Raw genomic sequence first — 26411 nt, forward strand, 5'->3', positions numbered from 1 at the left:
GTGAGAGGAGTCAGCTGGGGGAGGAGTTGGGGGAGGAGAGGATCTGGGCAGAGGGGCCCATGGGGCCGTGGGAAGCAGGTGGGGAGAGTGGCGAAGGCAGGAGCCGGGTCACATGCTGCCGGGTAGGCCCCGGCAGGCATGTTATATCTAACATGCTGTGATACGTTTATTAGAGAACATTTAAGGTAAAGCTCAGTGTGCGCACCAGCCCAGCAGAGCTGTTTTTGTCTGCAAGATGAGGCCCTGTAGACCCTGGCCTCCCGTGGAAATACGTTTTTATATCATGTTTATAGCGTATACCTCACTGTACCTTTTCTCTTAACATCGTGCTAAACATGTCTTTCTGTTTTGACATATTCTATATCGTTATTTATAATAGTGGTAAATAATCACCAGATCAAACTGTGAGAGGCTTGTGTTTTATTTGGAGTTTGATTTCTGAGCTGGTGTGGGTGAGCCTTGTGGTGCATGTGGGTAGACTTGAAATTTATGCTGCAAGAGAAGGTATTTGTGAAAATGCGGTTCGGGAGGAAGGTAAGAGCCTGCCTGGGGGTTTGAGGAGACCCTGACGTCGGGGGAGACCCTGGGCGCAGGAAGGCCGAGGCTCAGATGCCAGGGGCCACCGGCTGGGGAAAAGGTTGGTTTATAACCAGGGATTTTTCCGCTAAATTGAATTCAGATGACTGGCTAAATTGTTTTTTATGATACCCTATCATTTGGAATATAGTTGTAAATCAACTTGCATTCTTATAATTCCTATGTTTAGGTCAGTAAACGAGGGGTTGCCAGCCGATTCTAAGATCTTAAGGGAGTGTGAGACCGAGACGGGGGAGGCGGACTGGGCTTCACACGCTGGTGTCAGGAACCCCGGAATCCTAATATTTGATTAGATATGTATGTAGATGACTCGCTTTTAATTTTCTACATGTTATTTTGAGTAGGTTGCAGAATTGTTAGACTGTTCTGCAAGTGCGAGGCATCCATTCTTGAGAATTGACAGGTTTTCTTACTACTCTATTAATATGTGCAGATTTCATTGTTCTTATCCATGTGTCGATGTGAGCATGCACACAGACCCCTCACGTGTACCTGGGTGAGTGCAGACCCCTAGCACAGTTGGGCAAAAAGCCTAGGATTAAATTCAGGCGACTTTGGGTCTTGGCCTCATGAGTAAATTTGGCTTTTCCCTGTGGTGTTTCATTTCTCCACCTCTAAACATGTGGATAATGGTGTCTTAACTCACAAGGTTGATGATGAACCAGTGGCCAGCAAAATAGGTTATTGCGAGGTGACGCTACTAGAATCACCTAAATGCCACGTGTGCTGGTCTTTTAGCTTCATTTTGATATCAAGCCGGGAACTTTACACATGAGCCTCCTTAAAAACTATAGACTTGTACTTAGAAATCCACTTCAGCTTCTTCTAAAGCAGTGGTCCCAGCTTGTTAAAACACAGATGGCTGGGCCACCACCCCAGAGTTTCAGGTTGGTTGGTCTGGGTTGGAGCCTGAGAATTTGCATTTCTAGAAAGGTCCCAGGTGATGTTGATATTGCTGGTTCAGGGACCACATTTTAAGAACCACTGTTTCAAAGCTGGATGTCTGCTTCAATAGCCTTTTAAAAAATTTTTTTAATTATTTATTTTTTGGCTTTGTTTGATCTTCATTGCTGTGTGCGGGCTTTCTCTAGTTGCGGAGAGCGGGGGCTACTCTTTGTTGCGGTGCACGGGCTTCTCATTACGGTGGCTTCTCTTGTTGCAGAGCATGGGCTCTAGGCACATGGGCTTCAGTAGTTGTGGCAGTCGGGCTCAGTAGTTGTGGCTCATGGGCTCTAGAGCACAGGCTCAGTAGTTGTGGTGCACGGGCTTAGTTGCTCCGCGGCATGTGGGATCTTCCCAGACCAGGGCTCGAACCCGTGTCCCTTGCATTGGCAGGTGGATTCTTAACCACTGTGCCACCAGGGAAGTTCCCAAAACTAATTTTTTTAAATAGAAAATAAATGCATGTAGAAAATAATGGTTTTAGTAACAATAGAAAACCATGTTATGTCTGCTTGAGGAATCTAAAAATGGAATAATAGCTCCTGTCCTCTTGAGATGAACTGATGAGGACATCTCTTGGGCAAAGTCTTTAGCGTAACCCCTGCGATGGGGTGATGCACTTCAACTCTCATCAACTCTAGGAAGACAGGTGTCACTGAGTTTCTGTAAGCTACGTCAGGGTAGTTAGACGTCCTGTGGGGATACCTTGTTCCTGTTCTTTTAAAACGTGCCATTTTCTTTACATCCCAAGTTAGGTCTTGAACTCCTGGGGGCTGGGTGGGCCATACTTCTCTTTCTGTTCCTCCACTCTCGCCAGTGTGTGGCCTGCAGCATTCGCTGAAGAGTGAGCGGTTGAGAGCAGAGTTGGTTGGAAAATGCTTACACCAAGAACGTTTAGGTATAACATCCACATAGGCTCCGTTTTCAGAGTGATCCAGATTTGGCTTTTCTGAGTATTTGTATTGTAATTGAAGTCTCACTAGCTTTTATGACCCCGCAGTTGGTAGAAATTAGAACTGGAGAAGACCCAACGGGTCATCCAGACCGTTCTCCCGCTGGAAGAGGCTTATTCCCTGCAGTGTACTCAGTAGCATTAGGAGGCATTACTTTTCATATGATTACTATTTTTTTGTGTGTGTGCTGTCTTCAACTAAGTGTTTCTTGAATTGAATCTCTTTGTATTCAAGTAATAAAATGCACAACAGGCAGTACATTTCTGGGTGATTATCTCGCTCCTCAGGTGGTGCAATAAGGCATGAGGCCAAAGCCCTGGCATGCCTTATTGTTATTAGGAAGGGAATTTATGGATAAAATAAAGTGGTTAACTGCATCAGCAATAACCACAACGAGGAACGCAGTTACAGAGGATCCCCCCGCCCCCGTGCTTGGAGAGCAGGTCAGGCAGGAGACCAGAACCTTAGCCGTGCAGGCAGCAATGGGGGTGCCAGAGACTCGCCACTGCCTTCAAGGAACTTGTGAATTTTGCAAAAAGCAGCAGGAAAGCCTTGGCTGTTGACAGCCATGCAAACTTGATACCTGGGAAGAGCCTGACTCTGGACCCAGCTCGGGGTTTAGCACTGTGCTCCTGGGCAAATTGCTTGCCTGCTCTGAGCACCCATTTCCTCACCTATGAAACGGGAAGAGCAGTAAGTGATTGGGCCTGGGAAGGGTTAAATGAGTTTTTCATCAATCTTAAGCACATTTCCTGGTTCAAAGTAAGTCCCTCTTAAATGCTAATTGGATTTGAATCATTTTTTTCCCTTCTTAAAATTCTTCCTAAGCTGAGTCCCTTGTCTCTTCTTCAGTCTGGTCCAGTTACCTCACGTACACGATCATCCTCGCCATCCTTGGTGCTCCTTCTGAGCCCTCTGTGCCATGTCATCGCGTCCCTTGCACATGCCCTCACCTTGCCTTATCACATGTGCTCTTCAAAACTCTGACCCCAGGTAAACCTAGCTCAGTGGCCTTGCCGTGCAGCTGAATGTGGCTGGAGAAACGCGGCACCGCCACGAGTACTGGCCCATGAGTTCCTGTCCACGGGCCTCGGGGGGCTCAGCACTCCTGGCACTGCTGCTGCTTCTCCTGCTTGCCTTCCCTTCCAGACGACGGTTTCATTCCATGTCCTTTCCCCGTCCTCACTCGCTGCTGCTGACCCAGCTTTCACAGAGAAAAGAGACACCAGCAGAAGGGAACTGCCACACGCCCTCCTCTACATATCCGTTCACACGCTCTCTCTTCTCCTTGTCACGAGGCGTGAACGGTCCATGCGCCTAGAGGAGGCTTGGCCACGAGAGGAGACCCTGTCTCCGCAGGCAAACCTATGGGAACCAGCCATTCTCTCCCTTCTCTCCCGCTTCATCCCTCTTGGCCCTGAGGCTGGGTCGCGATCGCGAGTATCCAGACGTGCTACTGATTCTCCTGTGTTAAGGACGGTTTTCTCCTGACCCCATCCCTCCTCCGGTTCCCATCCTTCTGCTTTACAGCAGAGTTCCTTGAAACAGGCATCTCTATCTGCTGTCACTGACTCCTCTCTGAGTTTATCTGAACTCACTTAGACAGGCTTCCTCCTAACCACCCAGTTCCACCAGTATGGCTACTATTAGGGTCATGGGTGGTTCCCAGCTGGCTTAATCCAAAGGGCAGTTCTTGGTCCTCATCTTACATGATTATCCCTATCACCTTTGACACACAACATCACCCCCTCCTCCTTGACACACTTTCTTCACTTGGTTTCCTGGACACTCGAGTCCCCTGGTTTTTCTCCTCTCTCACTGGTCACTCTCCCTCAGTCGCCTGTGCCAGTTCTTCCTCATCTCCCTGAGCTCTGAATGTCGGCATACCCCAAGGCTTGGCCCTGACAGCTCTTCTCTTTTTACACCTACTTTTCTGGTGGGCTGATCTGATATCATGCCTTTATATACATTGTTTGCTGACAATCCCCAAACTTCTGTCTTCGTCCCTCATACATCCAACTGCCTATTCAGTAGGGCTATTGGGCTATTGAATAAGCATCTCAACTGTAATATGTCCAGAAGGAATTCTTGATCTCCTCCTCCACACCTGACCTACCTACGGCCTCTCCCATCTCAGTTAATAGCCGTTCAATCCCGCCATTTTCTTGCCTGCCAGGTCACGTCTGTAAGGAAATACATTGGCTGTTCCTTCAGAATGTGTCTGGAATCTGATCATTTTTCAACACTTTCTCCAAAAGCACCCTGGTCCAAGCCACAGCTTCTCTTGCGTGGATGATTGCAGTAGACTTGTAAATGGACTTCCTGCTTCCTCTCTTGCCTCTGTAGATCTTTGTATTTTAACATCTTTATTGGAGTATAATTGCTTTACAATTGTGTGTTAGTTTCTGCTTTATAACAAAGTGAATCAGCTATACATATACATATATCCCCATATCTCTTCCCTCTTGCGTCTCCCTCCCTCCCCAAATGTAGATCTATTCTTGACATACAGCCAGAGGGCTCCTTTAAATGCAAAGTCCAGGTCATAACCCTTTGTGTAACCCTCTTCTCTGTACAAAACCCTCCAGCGGCTTCACACATCACTCACAGCCTAAGGCTCACGGGGACCCATGTGGTTTTCCTCCATCTAGCCTCCTGCTGCCTCTTTGTCCTCCTCGCGGCATTGTTCCCCTTCTGGTTCCCTTCAGATCCCTGCTCAATGTCACCTGTTTTCCTCCTCCGCTTCATTTACCTCCATAGCCCTTACGCATGTGTATAATTTACTTAATTTACTGTATGTCTTCCATTACTAGAATATAAGGTCCATGAGGTCCATGATTGTGTCAGTTTTGTTCATTGACCCCCAAGCTTCTAGAAGGAGATTAATAAACACTTTTTGACTGTATGAACATGTACCAAGCCACGTTCTTCTGGAAATTTACCTATGTTGTGATTCTAGGTTTCAGTTCAGTTAAATGTACCTAGTTGAAGAAGGACGTATCTGGCACTCTGGATGAAGTTCTCAGCCTCACATGGCATCAGCCCACAGGGACCTGCCAACGGATGGTGGCAGATAAGACAGGTCCAGACTGATACCGTGCCAGGTAGTCAGGGCTGCCCGAAGAGAGGGAAGCAGAGCACTGGCCAATGTGGATTTCCTATACATGAAAAAATTCGGATTCATTTCTTCAACCCTGTAAACTTGAGATTCTTCAGATCAAGTGCTTTAGAGGTGTTGCCTAGCCTGATTTCCTATACTCGTATAGTGCCATGCACATCCAACTGTTTTCGAATATTATTCATTACACACTTGCGTTTAAATGTGAAGCCCAGTAGGGAATTTTTTTTTTTTTTTTTTTGCTGGGAAGGATAGCCAAGTTAGGAGCCTCAGACAATTGATGGCTGTAAAACTTCCCTGTAGAGCTGGAACTTAGGCTTCCTGATTCACTTGAGGCAAGGGAGAGTTTTGTTTCTTGCTCTGATGCTGAGAGCGGCCAGAAAGGAATGAGCAGAAAATCTGCCCTGATTTTTGAAATGCCAATAAGCCACAGACCGGCAGAATCCATGAGTCATAAATTCATAATTGCATGTAATAACGTGGTGACCACTGAGCGCCAGGGCCTTCTGCTGGCAGGCATGGGAGCACGGCCAGCTTTGCTCTAACAGTGGGGGCGTGAGCCTGGGTGAGACCCACAGCGCCCAAGATAAACAAGGACGTCCCCCGGGACTGTCTCTGGGAGGCATCTGGTTTTGTGTCCGGCTTTGGCCTTGCTTCCTCTAAGGTCTTTTAATCGCATTCTCAATAACCATCAAGTAAACATATTACCTTAAAAATTATTGAGAAGGCACCCCCCATGCCAGAGGCGTCCAGGGGAGCAGCTTCTCTCTGCCCACCAAGCGCTGCTCCCTCTTCCCCTCCTCCTCCTTTTTCTTTCTAATTCTGATGTAATTCACATACCATAAAATGAATCCTTTTAAAGTATACAATTTCCTGGCTTTTAGTATATTCACAAAGTTGTATGACCATCACCACTACCTGACTTTTGTCACCCCCAAAGAAACCACATACCCGTTGGCAGTCCCATTTCCCCCTTCCTTTAGCCCCTGGTAACCACTAACCTACTTTCCGTTTCTATAGATTTACTTATTCTGCATGTTTTATATCAATTGAATCATATAGTATATGGTCTTCTGGGTCTGCCTTAGCCTAATATTTTCAAGATTCACTTTTATTGTAGCACGAATCAGTGTTTCATTCCTTTTTATGGCTGAATTACATATAGTCCATGAATGAATAGACTGACCCATTTACCAGTTGATGGACCTTTGGGTTGTCTCCACTTTTTGGCTGTTGTGGGTACGCTGCTATGAACATTTATGTACAAGTTTTTGTGCGGACATAGATTTTCAGTTCCCTTGACTATATACCTGGGAGTAAAATTGCTGGGTCATATGCTAACTCTATGTTTAACTTTTTGAGATACTGACAACCTATTTCCAAAGCAGCTGAACCATTTTACATTCCTACCAGCAATGTATGAGGGTTCCAGTAGCATTACATCCTCGCCAATACTTGTTATTGTTTGTTACTTTGATTATAGCCATCGTAGTGGCTGCAAAGTGGTAGCTTGTTGTGTTCTGATTTATATTTTCCTAATGACTTATGATGCTGAGTGTTTTTTCATACACTTGCTGGCCATTTGTATATCTTCTTGGGAGGAGTGTCTGTTCAGATCCTTTGCCCATTGTTAAATTGGGTTATTTGCCTTTTTATTATTGAGTTGAAAGGGTTCTTGATATGTTCTACATATTAGATTCTTATCAGATATATGATTGACAAATAATTGATTCCATTCTGTGGGTTGTCTTTTCACTTTCTTGATAGTGTCCTTTGAAGCACAAAAATTTTAATTTTGATGAAGTCCAATTAACATTCCTTCTTTGGTTGCTTGTGTTTGTGATGTCATATCTAAGATACTATCACATAATCTCAAATCACAAAGATTTACACCTCTGTTTTCTCCTAAGAATTTTATAATTTCAGTTCTTTTTTTAATTTTATTTTATTAATTTTTTTATACAGCAGGTTCTTTTTTTGTTTTTTTTTTAAGAAAAGAAGTAGATTGATTTATTTATGTCTTCCTTGTGGTGTACGGGCTTCTCTTGTTGCGGAACATGGGCTCTAGGTGCGTGAGCTTCAGTAGTTGTGGCTCGTGGGCTCTATAGCGCAGGCTCAGTAGTTGTGGAACATGGGATTAGTTGCTCCACGGCATGTGGGATCTTCCTGGACCAGGGCTCGAACCCACATCCCCTGCATTGGCAGGTGGATTCTTAACCATTGTGCAACCAGGGAAGCCCTATACAGAAGGTTCTTTTTTTTTTAATTTTTAATTTTTTTTATACAGCAGGTTCTTATTAGTCATCCATTTTATACACATCAGTGTATACAGGTCAATCCCAATCTCCCAGTTCATCACACCACCCCCACCCCCCCGGCCACTTTTCCCCCTTGGTGTCCATACGTCTGTTCTCTACATCTGTGTCTCTATTTCTGCCCTGCAAACCGGTTCATGTGTACCATTTTTCTAGGCTCCACATATATGCGTTAATATACGATATTTGTTTTTCTCTTTCTGACTTACTACACTCCGTATGACAGTCTCTAGATCCATCCACGTCTCTACAAATGACCCAGTTTCGTTCCTTTTTATGGCTGATATTCCATTGTATATATGTACCACATCTTCTTTATCCATTTGTCTGTCGATGGGCATTTAGGTTGCTTCCATGACCTGGCTATTGTAAATAGTGCTGCAGTGAATATTGGGGCGTCTTTTTGAATTATGGTTTTCTCTGGGTATATACCCAGTAGTGGGATTGATGGGTCATATGGTAATTCTATTTTTAGTTTTTTGTTTGTTTGTTTTGTTTTGTTTTGCGGTACGCGGGCCCTCCACCGTTGTGGCCTCTCCCGCTGCGGAGCACAGGCTCTGGACGCGCAGGCTTAGCGGCCATGGCTCACGGGCCTAGCTGCTCCGCGGCATGTGGGATCTTCCCGGACCAGGGCACGAACCCGTGTCCCCTGCATCGGCAGGCGGACTCTCAACCACTGCGCCACCAGGGAAGCCCCTATTTTTAGTTTTTTAAGGAACCTCTATACTGTTCTCCATAGTGGCTGTGTCAATTTACATTCCCACCAACAGTGCAAGAGCGTTCCCTATTCTCCACACCCTCTCCAGCATTTGTTGTTTGTAGATTTTCTGATGATGCCCATTCTAACTGGTGTGAGGTGATACCTCATTGTAGTTTTGATTTGCATTTCTCTAATAATTAGTGATGTTGAGCAGCTTTTCATGTGCTTCTTGGCCATCTGTATGTCTTCTTTGGAGAAATGTCTATTTAGGTCTTCTGCCCATTTTTGGATTGGGTTGTTTGTTTTTATATTTTGGAGATTAATCCTTTGTCTGTTGATTTGTTTGCAAATATTTTCTCCCACTCTGAGGGTTGTCTTTTCATCTTGTTTGTAGTTTCCTTTGCGGTGCAAAAACTTTTAAGTTTCATTAGGTCCCATTTGTTTATTTTTGTTTTTATTTCCATTACTCTAGGAGGTGGATCAAAAAAGATCTTGCTGTGATTTATGTCATAGAGCGTTCTGCCTATGTTTTCCTCTAAGAGTTTGATAGTGTCTGGCCTTACATTTAGGTCTTTAATCCATTTTGAGTTTATTTTTGTGTATGGTGTTAGGGAGTGTTCTAATTTCATTCTTTTACATATAGCTGTCCAGTTTTCCCAGCACCACTTATTGAAGAGACTGTCTTTTCTCCATTGTATATCCTTGACTGCTTTGTCATAGATTAGTTGACCATGGTTGCATGGGTTTATCTCTGGGCTTTCTATCCCATTCCATTGATCTATGTTTCTGTTTTTGTGCCAGTACCATATTGTCTTGATTACTGTAGCTTTGTAGTATAGTCTGAAGTCAGGGAGTCTGATTCCTCCAGCTCCATTTTTTTCCCTCAAGACCGCTTTGGCTATTCGGGGTCTTTTGTGTCTCCATACAAATTTTAAGATTTTTTGTTCTAGTTCTGTAAAAGATGCCATTGGTAATTTGACAGGGATTGCATTGAATCTGTAGATTGCTTTCGGTAGTATAATCACAGTATATTCACAGTATTGATTCTTCCAATCCAAGAACATGGTATATATCTCTCCATCTGTTTGTATCATCTTTAATTTCTTTCATCAGTGTCTTATAGTTTTCTGCATACAGGTCTTTTGTCTCCCTAGTTAGGTTTATTCCTAGGTATTTTATTCTCTTTGTTGCAGTGGTAAGTGGGAGTGTTTCCTTAATTTCTCTTTCAGATTTTTCATCATTAGTGTATAGGAATGCAAGAGATTTCTGTGCATTGATTTTGGATCCTGCAACTTTACCAAATTCATTGATTAGCTTTACTGGTTTTCTGGTGGCATCTTTAGGATTCTCTATGTATAATATCATGTCATCTGTGAACAGTGACAGTTTTACTTCTTCTTTTCCAATTTGTATTCCTTTTATTTCTTTTTCTTCTCTGATAGCTATGGCTAGGACTTCCAAACCTATGTTGAATAAAAGTGGTGAGAGTGGACAACCTTGTCTTGTTCCTGATCTTAGAGGAAATACTTTCAGTTTTTCACCATTGAGAATGATGTTTGCTCTGGGTTTGTCATATATGGCCTTTATTATGTTGAGGTAGGCTCCCTCTATGCCCACTTTCTGGAGAGTTTTTATCACAAGTGGGTGTTGAATTTTGTCAAAAGCTTTTCCTGCATCTATTGAGGTGATCATATGGTTTTTCTTCTTCAATTTGTCAATATGGTGTATCACATTGATTGATTTGCGTATATTGAAGAATCCTTGCATCCCTGGGATAAATCCCACTTAATCATGGTGTATGACCGTTTTAATGTGTTGTTGGATTCTGTTTGCAAGTATTTTATTGAGGATTTTTTCGTCTATATTCATGAGTGATATTGGTCTGTAATTTTCTTTTTTTGTAGTATCTTTGGTTTTGGTATCAGGGTGATGGTGGCCTCATAGAATGAGTTTGGGAGTGTTCCTTTCTCTGCAGTTTTTTGGAAGAGTTTGAGAAGGATGGGTGTTAGCTCTTCTCTAAATGTTTGACAGACTTCACCTGTGAAGCCATCTGGTCCTGGACTTTTGTTTGTTGGGAGATTTTTTTTTTTTTTTTGCGGTATGCAGGCCTCTCACTGCTGTGGCCTCTCCGGTTGCGGAGCACAGGCTCCGGACGCGCAGGCTCACGGGCCTAGCTGCTCCACGGTGTCTGGGATCCTCCCAGACTGGGGCATGAACCCATGTCCCCTGCATCGGCAGGCGGACTTTCAACCACTGCGCCACCAGGGAAGCCCTGTTAGAAGATTTTTAATCACAGTTTCAATTTCATTACTTGTGGTTGGTCTGTTCATATTTTCTCTTTCTTCCTGGTTCAGTCTTGGAAGGTTATACCTTCCATTTCGTCCATTTCTTCCAGGTTGTCCATTTTATTGGCATAGAGTTGCTTGTAATAGTCTCTTAGGATGCTTTGTATTTCTGCGGTGTCATAACTTCTCCTTTTACATTTCTAATTTTATTGATTTGAGTCCTCTCCTTGTTTTTCTTGATGAGTCTGGCTAATGGTTTATCAATTTTGTTTACCTTCTCAAAGAACCAGCTTTTAGTTTTATTGATCTTTGCTATTGTTTTCTTTGTTTCTATTTCATTTATTTCTGCTTTGATCTTTATGATTTCTTTCCTTCTGCTAACTTTGGGTTTTGTTTGTTTTTCTTTCTCTAGTTCTTTTAGGTGTAAGTTTAGATTGTTTATTTGAGATTTTTCTTGTTTCTTGAGGTAGGCTTGTGTAGCTATAAACTTCCCTCTTAGAACTGCTTTTGCTGCATCCCATAGATTTTGGATCATTGTGTTTTCGTTTTCATTTGTCTCTAGCTATTTTTTGATTTCCTCTTTGATGTTTTCAGTGATCTCTTGGTTATTTAGTAACGTATTGTTTAGTCTTCATGTGTTTGTGTTTTTTACGTTTTTTTCCTTGTAATTGATTTCTAATCTCATAGTGTTGTGGTCAGAAAAGTTGCTTGATATGATTTCAGTTTTCCTAAATTTACTGAGGCTTGATTTGTGACCCAAGATGTGATCTATCCTGGAGAATGTTCCATGCGCAGTTGAGAAGAAAGTGTAATCTGCTGTTTTTGGATGGAATGTCCTATAAATGTCAATTAAATCTGTCTGGTCTATTGTGTCATTTAAAGCTTGTGTTTCCTTATTAATTTTCTGTTTGGATGCTCTGTCCATTGGTGTAAGTGAGGTGTTAAAGTCCCCCACTATTATTGTGTTACTGTCGATTTCCTCTTTTATAGCCTTTAGCAGTTGCCTTATGCATTGAGGTGCTCCTATGTTGGGTGCATGTATAATTGTTGTATCTTCTTCTTGGATTGATCCCTTGATCATTATGTAGTATCCTTCCTTGTCTCTTGTAACATTCTTTATTTTAAAGTCTATTTTATCTGAGTATTGCTACTCCAGCTTTCTTTTGATTTCCATTTGCATGGAATATCTTTTTCCATCCCCTCACTTTCAGTCTGTATGTGTCTCTAGGTCTGAAGTGGGTCTCTTGTAGACAGCATATATATGGGTCTTGTTTTTGTATGCATTCAGTGAGCCTGTGTCTTTTGGTTGGAGCATTTAATCTATTCATCTTTAAGGTACTTCTCGATATATATGTTCCTATTACCATTTTCTTAATTGTTATGGGTTTGTTTTTGTAGGTCCTTTTCTTCTCTTGTGTTTCCCACTTAGAGAAGTTCCTTTAGCATTTGTTGTAGAGCTGCTTTCGTGGTGCTGAATTCTCTTAGCTTTTCTGTAAAGCTTTTGATTTCTCTGTCGAATCTGAATGAGATCCTTGCCGGGTAGAGTAATCTTGGTTGTAGGTTCTTTCCTTTCATCACTTTAAATATATCATGCCACTCCCTTCTGGCTTGTAGAGTTTCTACTGAGAAATCAGCTGTTAACCTTATGGGATTTGCCTTGTATGTTGTTGTCCTTGTATGTCATTTTTCCCTTGCTGCTTTCAATAATTTTTCTTTGTCTTTAATTTTTGTCAATTTGATTACTATGTGTCTCGGTGCGTTTCTCCTTGGGTTTATCCTGCCTGGGACTCTCTGTGCTTCCTGGACTTGGGTGGCTGTTTCCTTTCCCATGTTAGGGAAGTTTTTGACTATAATCTCTTCAAATATTTTCTCGGGTCCTTTCTCTCTCTCTTCTCCTTCTGGGACCCCTATAATGCAAATGTTGTTGTTGCGTTTAATGTTGTCCCAGAGGTCTCTTAGGCTGTCTTCATTTCTTTTCATTCTTTTTTCTTTATTCTGTTCCATGGCAGTGAGTTCCACCATTCTGTCTTCCAGGTCACTTATCCATTCTTCTGCCTCAGTTATTCTGCTATTGATTCCTTCTAGTGTATTTTTCATTTCAGTTATTGTATTCTTCGTCTCTGTTTGTTTGTTCTTTAATTCTTCTAGGTCTTTGTTAAACATTTCTTGCATCTTCTCGATCTTTGCCTCCATTCTTTTTCCAAGATCCTGGATCACCTTCACTATCATTATTTTGAATTCTTTTTCTGGAAGGTTGCCTATCTTCACCTCATTTAATTGTTTTTCTGGGGTTTAATCTTGTTCCTTCATCTGGTACATAGCCCTTTTCATCTTGTCTGTCATTCTGTGAATGTGGTTTCTGTTCCACAGGCTGCAGGATTGTAGTTCTTCTTGCTTCTGCTGTCTGCCCTCTGGTGGATGAGGCTATCGAAGAGGCTTGTGCAAGCTTCCTGATGGGAGGGACTGGTGGTGGGTAGAGCTGGGTGTTGCTCTCGTGGGCAGAGCTTGATAAAACTTTAATCTGCTTGTCTGCTGATGAGTGGGGCTGGGTTCCCTCCCTGCTGGTTGTTTGGCCTGAGGCGACCCAACACTGGAGCCTACTTGGGCTCTTTGATGGGGCTAATGGCAGACTCTGGGAGGGCTCACGCCAAGGAGTACTTCCCAGAGCTTCTGCTGCCAGTGTCCTTGTCCTCATGGTGAGCCACAGCCACCCCCTGCCTCTGCAGGAGACTCTCCAACACGAGCAGGTAGGTCTGATTCAGTCTCCTCTGGGGTCACTGCTCCTTCCCTGGGTCCCGGTGTGCACAGTACTTTGTGTGTGCCCTCCAAGAGTGGAGTCTCTGTTTCCCCCAGTCCTGTCGAAGTCCTGCAATCAAATCCCACTAGCCTTCAAAGTCTGATTCTCTAGGAATTCCTCCTCCCATTGCCAGACCCCCAGGTTGGGAAGCCTGATGTGGGGCTCAGAACCTTCACTCCAGTGGGTGGACTTCTGTGGTATAAGTGTTCTCCAGTTTGTGAGTCACCCACCCAGCAGTTACAGGATTTGATTTTATTGTGATTGCACCCCTCCTACCATCTCATTGTGGCTTCTCCTCTGTCTTTGGATGTGGGGGTATCTTTTTTGGTGAGTTCCAGTGTCTTCCTGTCAATGACTGTTCAGCAGTTAGTTGTGATTCTGGTGCTCTCGCAAGAGGGAGTAAGCGCACGTCCTTCTACTCTGCCATCTTGAACCAATCTCTCTAGCTTCAGTTCTTAAATTTAGGTCTTTGGTTGATTTTGAGTTAATTTTTTTATATGGTATGAAGTGGGGGTCCAGTTTCATTCTTTTGCATGTGGATATCCACATTTGTTGAAAAGACTATTCTTTCTGCATTGAATGATCTTGCAGCCCTTGTCAAAAATCAGTTAATGCTACATTTAAGGGTTTGTTTCCAGATTCTCCATTCTATCCCATTGATCTGCATGTCTCTCCTTATGCCAGTACCACACTGTCTTGACTACTGTTGCTTTGTAGTAAATTTTGAAATCAGGAAGTGTAAGTCCTGTAACTTTGTTTTTATTTTTTAAAGATTATTTTGGCTATACTGAATCTCTTAAATTTCTATATGAATTTTAGGCTAAACTTGTCAATTTCAGCAAAAAAGGCAGCTGAGATTTTGATGAGCATTAAATTGAATCTGTCGATCAATTTGAGGAGTATTATAATCTTATTCGTAAACATGGGCTGTCTTTCCGTTTATTCAGATCTTCTTTAATTTCTTTTCAGTGATACTTTGTAGTTTCAGTGTATGAATTGTGTACTTTTTGTTAAGTTTATTCTTAAGTATTTTATTCTTTTTGATACTATTGTACATGGAATTGTTTTCTTAATTTTCTTTTCAGTGTGTTCATTGCAGTTGTGTAGAACTACAATTGTTTTGTATATATATATTTTTAAGTTTTAAATGATTTTTGTATATTGATCTTGTATCCTACACCTTACTGAACTTGTTTATTATTTATAATAGTTGTGTGTGTTTGTGTGTTTTTGTGTGTGTTTATGTGTGTGTTCCCAAGGATTTTATACGTACAAAGTCATATTATCAGCATATAGAGATAGTTTTACTTATTAGTCTCCAATCTGGATACCTTTTATTTATTTTCTTGCCTAGTTGCCCTGGCTAGAACCTTCAGTACAATGTTGAATAGACATCCTTGTTCCTGATCTTAGCGGAAAACTTTTATCCTTTATTCTTTTATCATTATGTATGGTGTTAGCTATTGGTTTTCACTGATGCCCTTTGTCAGGTCAAGGAAGTTCCCTTCTATTTCTAGTTTGTTGAGTGTTTTTATCGTGAAAGGGTGTAGGATTTTGTGAAATGCTTTTTCTGCATCAGTTGAGTTGATCATGCGTTTTTTCTTGATTCTATTAATGTGGTGTATATTACATTCATTTTTTTTAGGGGCATATATTTTAATTTAATTTTTTACTTTTTTTAACATCTTTATTGGAGTATAATTGCTTTACAATGTTGTGTTAGTTTCTGCTGTATAAGAAAGTGAATCAGCTATATGTACACATATATCCCCATATCCCCTCCCTCTTGCATCTCCCTCCCACCCTCCCTATCCCACCCCTCTAGGTGGTCACAAAGCACAAGCTGATCTCCCTGTGCTATGCAGCTGCTTCCCACTAGTTATCTAATTTACATTTGGTAGACTAGATAGCTAGTGGGAAGCAGCTGCATAGCACAGGGAGATCAGCTCCGGTGCCTTGTGACCACCTATGTTCGGCCATTCTTGCATTCCTGGGATAAATCTCACTTGGTCATGATGTCTGATTCTTTTTAGTGTTGCTGGATTCAGTATGTTTGTGCTCTGTTGAGGATATTTCCTGTATCCATAAGGAACATTAGCCTTTAGCTCTCTCTCTTTTGGTGTCTTTGCCTGGTTTTGGTATTGATGTCATACTGGCCTCATAGAATGTGTTGGGAAGTGTTCTCTCCTTTTCTGTTTTTTGGAAGAGTTTTTGAAGAATTGGTTTTAATTATTCTTCTGTAAATACTCGGTAGAATTCACCAGCGAACCCATCTGGTCCTGGGTTTTTTTGCAAGAAGTTTTTTGACTGTTAATTCAGTCTTTTGTTTTAGGTCTATTCAGATTTTCTGTTTCCTTTTTAGTCAGGTTCAGTAGCTTGCATTTTTTAAAGAATTTTCCATTTCATGTAGGTTATCTAATTTGTTGGCATACAATTAATTGTTCATAGTATTCCCTTAGAATCCTTTTTTTGGTGAGGTCAATAGTAATGTCTTCTCTTTCATTCTTGATTTTAGTAAGTTGAGTGTTTCTCACTTTTTCCTGGTCAGTCTAGCTAAAAATTTGGCAGTTTGCAGATCTTTTAAAGAGCTTTTAATTTTGTTGGCTTTCTCTATTGTTTTTCTAAATTTGATTTTATTTATTTCTGCTCTAATCTTTATTATTTCCTTCATTCTCCTCACTCTGGGATTAGTTTACTCTTATTTTTCTAGTTTCTTGAGGAAGAAGGTTAAATTATTAATTTGAAATTTTCCTTTTTAATATAGACATTTACGGCTATAATTTTTACTCTAAGCACTGCTTTAGCTGCATCCCATAAGTTCTGGTATGTTGTGCCTTCATTTTCATTCATCTAAAAGTATTTGCTAATTTCTCATTGGTTATTTAAGAGTGTGTTGTTTAACTTCCACATATGTGTGAATTATCTCATTTTTTTGATACTTATTTCTGATTTCATTCCCGTGTGGTTGGAGAACATCCTTTGATGTTTTCAGTCCTTTTAAATTTATTGAGACTTGTGTTATGGCCTAACAAATGGTCTATCCTGGAGAATGTTCCACGTCCACTTGAGAAGAAGGTGTATTCTACCGTTGTTGGGTGGAGTGTTCTATAGATGTCTGTTAGGTCTAATTGGTTTAAAGAGTTGTTCAAGTGTTCTGTTTCCTTGTTAATCTTCTGGCTAATTGTTGTGTCCGTACTGAAAGTGAGCACTGAAGTCTCCAGCTATTATTGTTGAAGTGTCTGTTTCTCCTTTCAGTTCACCAGTTTTTACTTCATGTATATTGGGGCTCTGTTATTAGGTGCATATATGTTTATTTTGCCTTCATTTATTCTTTCTCTAATGCTCTTTCTTTCTTTATGTAGGTCTGAGTTTCTGACCCATATGATTTTTTCTTCTCTCTGAAGAAGTTGTTTTAGTACTTCTTACAAGCAGGTCTGCTTACAAGCAGGTCTGCTGGTGACATTTCCTCAATTTTTGTTTGTATGATCAAGTCTTTATTTGTCTTTAACTCTGAAGGCTGTTTGCTGGATACAGAATTCTAGGTTGGTGGGTTTTTTCCCTTTGACAGGTTAAACGTTTCATCCCACTCTTTCTTTGCTTGTATGGTTTCTGAAGATACGTATGTGTAGGCGTACTTTTTTTTTGTTGCACGTCTCATAAAATTTTTGTTGAAAACTAGACATTTTAAGAATGTGGCAGTTCTCAAAATCATGTTCTCCCTCCTTTCCATGTTTTGTTTGTTTAGTGACTTTCCTAAATTAACTTGGTACGGTCTGTATTGTTTGTCACGTGTGGCCACTGAAGTCCCTGACCGGTTAGCTTATTGGTCAGTGTGTGATGGGACAGAGCTTTCCTTAAACGCCTGGACGCAGCAGTTTTCCAGTCTTTGCCGAGGGGCTCTTGGTGTGTGTTGGAGCATTCTGTCAACCCTCAGCCAGGCAGTTTACAGCCTCAGCCTCCACCTCCTGCTGGCGCAGAGCCTCAAGGTCAGCCAGAGCTGGGAGCTTAGGGCCTTCTCAGGTCTTTCCTAGGCATGCTCACAGCCTTCTAGATTCCCAGGAATATGTGGGAGCTTCTCAAAGCCGCTACGGACGTCTCATTCCCCAGCTTTTCGGTTTAAGCTTTTTGGTTAGGCTATTATTTGCTCTGTCTGTTATCCACCCGTTCAGGCAGCTAAAATTTTAAACAATTGCCCCTGAATTTTTTTCAACAAATGCCTTTTGACAATAGCTTGTTCTCACTGGGCAAGCTCTGAGTCAGTTCTAATAAAGACAGCCTTGTGAGAGGGGTCTTTCAGGGAGCCATCAGGTAAGTCATACGATGAAAATTTTCTGATAATGGGGCTTGGAAGGAGCTTCAACCCCGTTCCTTCCCTTCCAGTGACCGGCAGGCTGCTGGGTTTTCACTGTGATTGTAGGATGTTGGTTTCAAGGCTGTTGCAGATTTGGGGGTGAGGGGAGATGGGAATAGGAGAAGTTAAAATGCCATACAACTTGGTGTTCATTCTGAGATTCTGGCATCTCTCATGAGTAAGCACCTGCCCCAGATTGCTGCAAACCTTTGGTTAATTTCCAGAGTTCTGAAACAGCTGATTCGGACAGTTTTCGCCAGTGTTCTCCTTACTTTTTTGGAGATGATTTTCAGAGGTCCTTCCTCCACCATTTTTGGTGCTCTTTTCCCCAGCTGTGCCTCTGACTGTGTGTTGGATGTACAGTGAGGCACTTCAGGAGAGCTCAGAGTACCCACACTTTCCACCCCTGCTGCCCACCCCCCCAGGAAATGAGTCACTGGTAGTTGAGGTGCAGGTGGATTTTCCTATCCAAATGCCTCTTTGTTGTCCCATTTTTGAAGATTATTGGATCTGCTGTAAAAGTGAGTCTAAAATCACAATTCTGTGTTCCCTCTAAGCATAGTCTTTGAAATATTGGCATGAAGGTCATGACTAGCGGCATTTCTACAGTCTCCAGCTGCCCTCTCAGAAGAGGAATAGATAGGAGGTTGGCCACATTTGTAGGATGTGCTTGAAGATAATGTAACCTATTTTTTTTTTTAATATCACAGGGTTTTAACGTGCAAAATGGCAGTTGTACCAGATTGGCATACTTTGTATCCTCACACACAAAAATTCACGCATTTCAGACCCCGCTCTTCACCATGTAGAGTGTATTCAAGGAATGGTTTCCAAAATGTGTTCAGACCTTCTTCATGTGAGTATTCCTGAGCAAATGATGCTAACAGTAGATATCGTTACGTATGTTTAGTAGGTACTAGACTCTGTACAAAGGCCTCACATGACATTTAATCCTCACAGTAAAGCTGTGAAATAAATTCTGTTATTGTCCCAGTTTTCTTTATGGGGAATCTGAGATACAGGTTTATCAAGCTACTTGCCCAAAAGTTGTATAGCTTTTAGGTAGCAGGGTTGAGATTTGTACCCAGACAGTGTGATTCCGGGATCCGTGGAATTAACTACTATGTTATCTAGTATACTGCCTCACTCCTCAGTTTTTTCTTAATTAATAGGCTATATTTTTCGAGTAGGTTTTTTTTGTGTTTTTTTTGTGTTTTTTTTTTGCCGTACTGTGTGGCTTGTGGGATCTTAGTTCCTTGACCAGGGATAGAACCTGGGCCATGGCAGTGAGAGTGCCAAGTTCTAACCACTGTACTGCCAGGGAACTCCCTGAGTAGTTTTAGGGTTACAGAAAAACTGAGCTAAAGTGCAGAGAATTCCCATACACCTCTTCACTCCCCATCCCCAGTTTCCCTTATTAGCAGCATTGGCATTAGTGTGGTACATTCATTAGAATTGATGAGCCATTATTGACACATTATTAGAGTTCACACTCTTTGTGTTGTACGTTCTTTGGGTTTTGATAAACGTATAATGACATGTGTCTACCGTTACTGCTGCATACACAGTAGTTTCACTGCCCTAAGAATCCTCTGTGCTCTGCCTATTCATCCCTCCCCGCCGCAATCCAGGCAACCATTGGTCTTCTTACTGTCTCCGTAGTTTTGCCTTTTTCAGAATGTCATTTAGTTGGAATCATTCAGTCCATAGCATTTTCACATTGGCTTCTTTCACTTAGCAATATGCACTAAAGGCTCCTTCATGTCTTTTCATGATGTGATAGTTCATTTCTTTTTTTCTCTGAATAATATTCTCTTGTATGGGGCTTCCCTGGTGGCGCAGTGGTTGAGAGTCCGCCTGCCGATGCAGGGGACGTGGGTTTGTGCCCTGGTCCGGGAAGAACCCACATGCCGTGGAGCGGCTGGGCCCGTGAGCCATGGCCGCTGAGTGTGCACGTCCGGAGCCTGTGCTCCGCAACGGGAGAGGCCGCAACAGTGAGAGGCCTGCGTACCGCCAAAAAAAAAAAAAAAAAAAAAATTCACTTGTATGGATGTACAACAGTTTATTCACTACTGAAGGACACCTTGGTTGCTCTCATGCCTTGGCAATTATGAATAAAGCTGCTATAGACATTTGCATGCAGATTTTTGTGTGGACGTAAAATTTTAACTTATTTGGATCATTCAGTTTTAAAGCAACAAAATTTGACATTATAATTTCCCAAAAATATGTCTTTTCATTTGTCCATTCCTCCCTCCCTCCCTTCCTTCACAAACATTTTCTGAGCCCTAATATGTGACAAGAACTATCACAGGGACGGAGGATAAAGAGACGGGTCCGGTAGAGGGTCTGCCCTGAAGGATCCCACAGTCTTGAGAGGGAGAGGAGGAATTCCAGCAGAACAATACCAGTGCTGGTCCAGAAGCACGTACAAAGCGCTATGAGTGCACAGCCTGAGGGGAACGGGAAGGACTCAGTGGGACGTAGTGAAAGGATGGACCGGAAGAAAGGCATTCTAGTCAGAAGTCACGCTCGCCACCTGTGCTCACCTGCATCAGTGAGAGGCCACAGGCATCTACCAGAGAGACTATTTCAAGTGGGCCATGTGTCTGTCCAAATCTCAGGCAAGAAGGGAGAATGGATGTTGAGGGATAACTGGCAATTTCCAACAGAAACATTTACCATCCATAATAAATGTCTCCCAGCCCAGTAGCCCCACGCCTAGAGTGTACTTCGGATGTATCTCAGTTTAACTAGCTTTCTGACAGTACCAAGAAGAATGGAGTGAAGTGGGATTACTGGAGTAAAGGGCATCCACACCCTTAAGGCTCGTGAGCACCACCAAATTGCCTTTTGGAAGCTTGTACTGCACATCCGCACAAGTGATATTTACAAGTACTTGTTTCTGAATATCCTAACACAGAATATTATCTCTTACATTTTGTCCATTTGATATGCATAAACAATATTCTGTTGTGATTTTTTTCTTTGTTTTTTTTTGTTTTTTTTTGCGGTACGCGGGCCTCTCACTATTGTGGCCTCTCCCGTCGCGGAGCACAGGCTCCGGACGCGCAGGCTCAGTAGCTGTGGTGCATGGGCTTAGTTGCTCCGCGGCACGTGGGATCCTCCCGGACCGGGGCACGAACCCGCGTCCCCTGCATCGGCAGGCGGACTCTCAACCACTGCGCCACCAGGGAAGCCCTTCTGTTGTGATTTTAATCTGCATTTCTCTAATGGTGAGGTTAACTTTGATTGTCAAGTTCATCATGTTTATGTCTTTTGTCAGCTGCCTGTTCATGTCCTTTGCCCATTTACCCACTGTGGGTTGGTCTTTTTAGTTATTTGTATGAGCTGTCTGTATTAAAAATATTAATCCTTTATCTGCCTTATGTGCCATCAGTATCTTTTTTCATTTGTCATTTGCCTTTTATTTATGTTTTTTATGTACTGAATTATTTTTTTCTTTTCTAAATAAAAATTATATATATAGAAACAAATATATTTAAATAAAAATTATATACATACATATATAATGTCTCCTAGCACCCCTTTTCTCTCCAGAGTTGGTCACCATTAAGTGTTTGGCTGGCCTGTCTCTCATGCACGTCATGCATGCACACACACGTGTAGATATGTACTTATATGACTCATATTAAAGAAAGCACAATTCATGGGTGAATCTGTAAGCTACAGATCTTAGACACCCTGTTTCCTTTTAAGATGTTTTTTGCTTTATGTTTATGTTTCAATTTGAATAATTTCTGTTGACCTGACTTTCTATTCACTAGTCCTTTCTTCTACTGTGTACAGTTCTGCTGTTAAACAAATTAAATGAGCTCTTCGCTTTGATATTGTATTTTTAATTTCTAGCTTTTTCATGTGCTTTAAAAAAATAGTTTCCACTTCTCTGCTGAAATTCCCTTCATGTTCAGCATTTTGTCAGTTTTCCCTTAATCTCTTTAACATATTTGTCATTCTTGGATTAAATACCTGATCGTTTCTACATCTGTTCTCTCTGTGGGTCTTCCATGATTCTTTTTTGCTCTTGATCAGGTCACCTTTTCTTTGTTTACTTGTCTTGCAATTTTAAAAGGATTTAACACCAGACATTTGTGTAAAACAGAGCAGAGACAGAAGTAAATCATATTTACCACCAGAAAAAGGTGGTAAAGCCCTTCTGCTCAGGCTGCTGGTGAGGTGGGCTGGCTCAGTTTAATTTCTCAGTTGAGCTCTGTCTGGATCTGGTTGCAGCTTTGGTTAGATTCACGTGACCCCTTGTTTCAAATGCTTCCCTTCAACAGGCCTTGCGAGCTGAGCACTGCTGAGACTCCAGCCATCTCTGCTTCAGAGTCCAGCTGCCAGCTTGGCATCCTGTGGCGGGCTCTCTGCTTTCCAGCCCTCCTGCCACTTTTGGAGGGTTTCTGGGGAGCTCTGTTTGTCCTCCAGCTCAGCTGCTAGCTTCGTGCACCTTAGGAGGTCGCCCTCCGCCCTGCCGCCCTGCCTGCAATTGCAGTGGGCTGCTGAGGTGCACTCGGTGAGGGCCCCGTACGCTTCAGAGGGGTTTGCCGCTGGTCTGTACTCAGGCACGGTGAGCAGCAGCCTGACACTTCGGGAAGACCCTGCATCCCTCGGGGCATATCACACAGCTCTCCTGCCTCACTCCCAGCTTTGGGGTGCTTCCTGTGCAACGTGTGAAGGCCCACGAGGACGGGTGCAGACTCGCTCTGTGACTGAGGCTCTTGGGATGCAAATCCATGGGATCCGTCCACGTGGCTACTAAGCAATCGCTTGTTTTCTCCATACCCCTGTGTAGAATGAATCTGCTTCTCTGCCCAAGACTCTTGAAGGGTGAAAGGAGTCATGGGTGTTTTCTCTCTGAGGAGTGGCTGGTCCTTTGTGGAGTTTAGTTTATTTGTACCCTCAGTTCTTTGGTGGGTTTCAAACCCCTCTCTTTTTTTAGCTTATCCTACTTGTTCTCATTGCAGGGTCAGAATGACAATCTGCTGTGACTTTCTGTATCCTAAACGGATGTAGAAAATTTTGTCACATTCCCCTCCAGAAAGATCATATCAGTTAGTACTCTCCCACCAGCAGATTGTGCAAGTTCGGCTACCGCTTTCATTTTAAATTCCAGAAGTTGCGTTAGGCTTGCGAAATAAAAAGTCTGCCCTCAAGTAAACTCAAATAGTTTCAAAGCAATATTTCTGATACTTCAAAATTAGAATTTTTTTTTTTTTTTTTTTTTTTTTTGCGGTATGCGGGCCTCTCACTGTTGGGGTCTCTCCCCGTTGCGGAGCACAGGCTCCGGACACGCAGGCCCAACGCCCATGGCTCACGGGCCCAGCCGCTCCGCGGCACGTGGGATTCTCCCGGACCGGGGCACGAACCCGTGTCCCCTGCATCGGCAGGCGGACTCTCAACCACTGCGCCACCGGGGAAGCCCCAAAATTAGAATTATTGATTGCCAAGATGGGGCTGCTTGGAAAGCACCTGAAAATGCGCATGAAAATTCTGAAAAAAAAGATTTCAAGATGGAGACATAAAGACATAAAGGGGTCCCTCTGTGACGCTGGGTTCAGGAGGAGGAATTCCAGGCTGGGCGGGCAGAGGGAGAAATACTCTTCACCAGCTGATGTGGAGCCCTGCAGCTCCGCCACGTGAATCAGCTGCTTCTGAGGTTTGAAGCGACAGTCAGAAACGCAGAGGGATGCAGGCAGCCACTCCTGCACATTGAGCATCCTTGGAGTTCTCGTGGGAGATTTAAGACCCTTCTCCCCCAGGCTCTGTGCCCAGCCCTCTTCTGCCTGTCTGTCTTCTCCTAGGTGAACATCTGGTTCCACATCCCGAAACACCACCCGTAACAAACAGCAGCTCCGTTGTGACCCCCATCCTAAGCTCCCCGGCTGCCCCCCACCTCGTTGGTTTGTCCTGCTACCTTTGCGGCACTTGGCACTATCTACCGTTACCTCATCATTCATTTGTCTGTTTCTTGTTTTGCTTCCCCCTCCAGAGTCTAAGCTTTCCAAGAGCAGAGCATCCTAAATGAATGATGGTCACCAAGCCTTTGCAATCTCATTAATAGATATAAGAGATTTACCAAGCTACCATGGTTCTTAGCCTCCTCTTTACCTACTAGGTTATAAAATATCGAAAGGGACTAATCACATCTTCATGTTTATGATACTGATTGGCACCATGAGTTAATTTGTAGTTACTGTGTTTGTAGGGTGTCAGCTGCCCTTTGGTGACACGGGGACTCTGGGACCTAAACCCTTAGAGCTGGGACCCCTTTCCTCACCAGGAAGTGCAGGCGCCCTGCAAGCTCATTCGGGAACTAAACATTCTTCATTATCCTTTAGTATCCAGTGACACTCACCTCTTCCTTGTCTTTGAAAGGAAAAGGTTGTAGATTTAAGAATTACATGTTTTCCCCTCAAAAATTGGCAAGGGGATGAAAAGTGAATATCATATTTTGAAGATTTATTTGAGATAAAATTGATTCTTAACTAAGTTTTATTTCAATATCCATGTTTTTCACTTGTGACATAGGTCCTTTATAGGGAAGATTATCTCCGCTCTTTTTTTCTAATGTTACTACTATTACTTTATATTGATTGAAATGTAAATTTCAGAGGTGCCACAAATGACTGCAGATTTGCAATTGTGGGTCATCTACTTGTAAACCTAGATGTAGTGGAAGAAATACTGTTTAGAAGTTTGTTGGATTCTAGTACACAGTGAAATGCTGTTTATTGTCTTAGCTTTAAGAGCGTTTAATAAATAGCTGTCTCTCTTTTATAGCCACAGCTGTTGCACATCCAATACTGTCGTCCTTAGATGTAAAACGGATTTTATTTCAAAAAATTACTGATAAAGGAGATGAGTTGAAGAAAGCCTTTCACCTGCTCGACATCAGTAACAACATGACAGTGACAAAGAATGAACTGCGAAGAGTCATCACAACCTTCCTGCTGCCTCTCACGAGAGAACAGTTTCAAGATGTGCTGGCTCAGGTACAGTGCGGAAAAGACTCAGAATCACCCAGTATGGAGGGGGGGATGCAGTATATTACAGGAGCATGTAACCTCGTCTGGCTTTCCCCCACTGTCCCAAATAGAGTTTTGTTTGTCACAATTCAATTAAATTCTGGCAGGTTTGGGACAGTTATCATGTGCTTGGGTCATATTTTGTGTGTAGCACTATTATAGTCATATTAGTTTATTTTTTAAGGCTTCCATATAAAGAGTATTTGGTCAACATGTACTTTGAAACTTAGTATTTGCGTTTGTTCTTACCTGAAGTGGTTATTGAGCATCTACTGTATGCTCAACCCAATGCAGAGCAATCAGACAGTTTTCAGCTATTATTTCTTCAAATATTTTTTTCTACCTCTTCCTCTGCTCCCTCGGACATTTTGGTATTGTCTTCCAGACCCCTGAGGCTCTGTTCATTTTATAAAATATTTTTCCTGTCTATCTTTCGGATTGCATAATTTTCATTGATGTGTCTTCAAATTCACTGACTCTTTCTTAGCATCTCCATTCTGCTATGAAGTCCATTCAGTGAATTTTTAATTTTAGACATTGTATTTTTCAGTTTTAGAGTTTTCATTTGGTTCTTTTTTAATAATTTCTGTTTATCTGCTTAGATTTCTTGGTTTTTCTTTCAATTATGAGCATATTTCTTTGACTACATTGAGCGTAGTTAAAATAGCTGCTTAAAAGTCCTTATCTGGTAATTCTAACATCTGGATCATCTCAGGGTTGGCCTGCTTTGATTTTTTTCCTTTGAGAAGGGTCACATTTCTCTGGTTCTTCATTTTTGAGCATATTTGGATAATATCCCAGACTAGTGCTATTCAATAGAAATATAAAGTGAGTCACATAAATAATTTTAAATTTTCCAGTAGCTACATTACAAAAATAAAAAGAAATAGGTGAAATTAATTTTAATAATATTTTTATTTGACCAAATAAATGTATCTAAAATACTATCTCATTTCAACATGTAATCACTATTTAAAATTGGTAATAAGATATTTTACATTCTTTTCTGTGTACTAAGTCTACAGAGCCTGGTATGTACTTTACACTTACAGAAGACCTCAATGCTGACACCAAATTTCCATTGGAAATACTTTATCTGTATTTAGATTTCATAAAAGTTGCTGTTGAAATATTAGATTCATATACCCGGTCATTCCAAACTTAAAAGTTTTCCCAAAGCGAAGTTAATTTTAGAATTTAAATCAATTAACATGAAACTTAACAAACAGTTCAGCTCATCAGTTGCCCTAGCCACGTTTCCAGTGCTCGGGAGTCACATACGGCTCTGGCTGTTCATTAAACGGTGC

At 42.1% G+C, this 26411-nt stretch overlaps 1 protein-coding gene across 1 annotated transcript in view; it reads left to right on the forward strand.

The window, feature by feature from the left end:
• Nucleotides 1–26411, forward strand: part of EFCAB6 (EF-hand calcium binding domain 6) — a 227974-nt gene that overhangs the window by 9106 nt on the left and 192457 nt on the right. Inside the window, 2 exon segments of the mRNA XM_073789209.1 lie at nt 18769–18914; nt 24860–25071. Coding sequence (XP_073645310.1) covers nt 18769–18914; nt 24860–25071 — 358 coding nt within the window.

This window comes from Tursiops truncatus, chromosome 11, assembly GCF_011762595.2.
Source record: "Tursiops truncatus isolate mTurTru1 chromosome 11, mTurTru1.mat.Y, whole genome shotgun sequence".
NCBI classification, from domain to species: Eukaryota; Metazoa; Chordata; class Mammalia; order Artiodactyla; family Delphinidae; genus Tursiops; species Tursiops truncatus.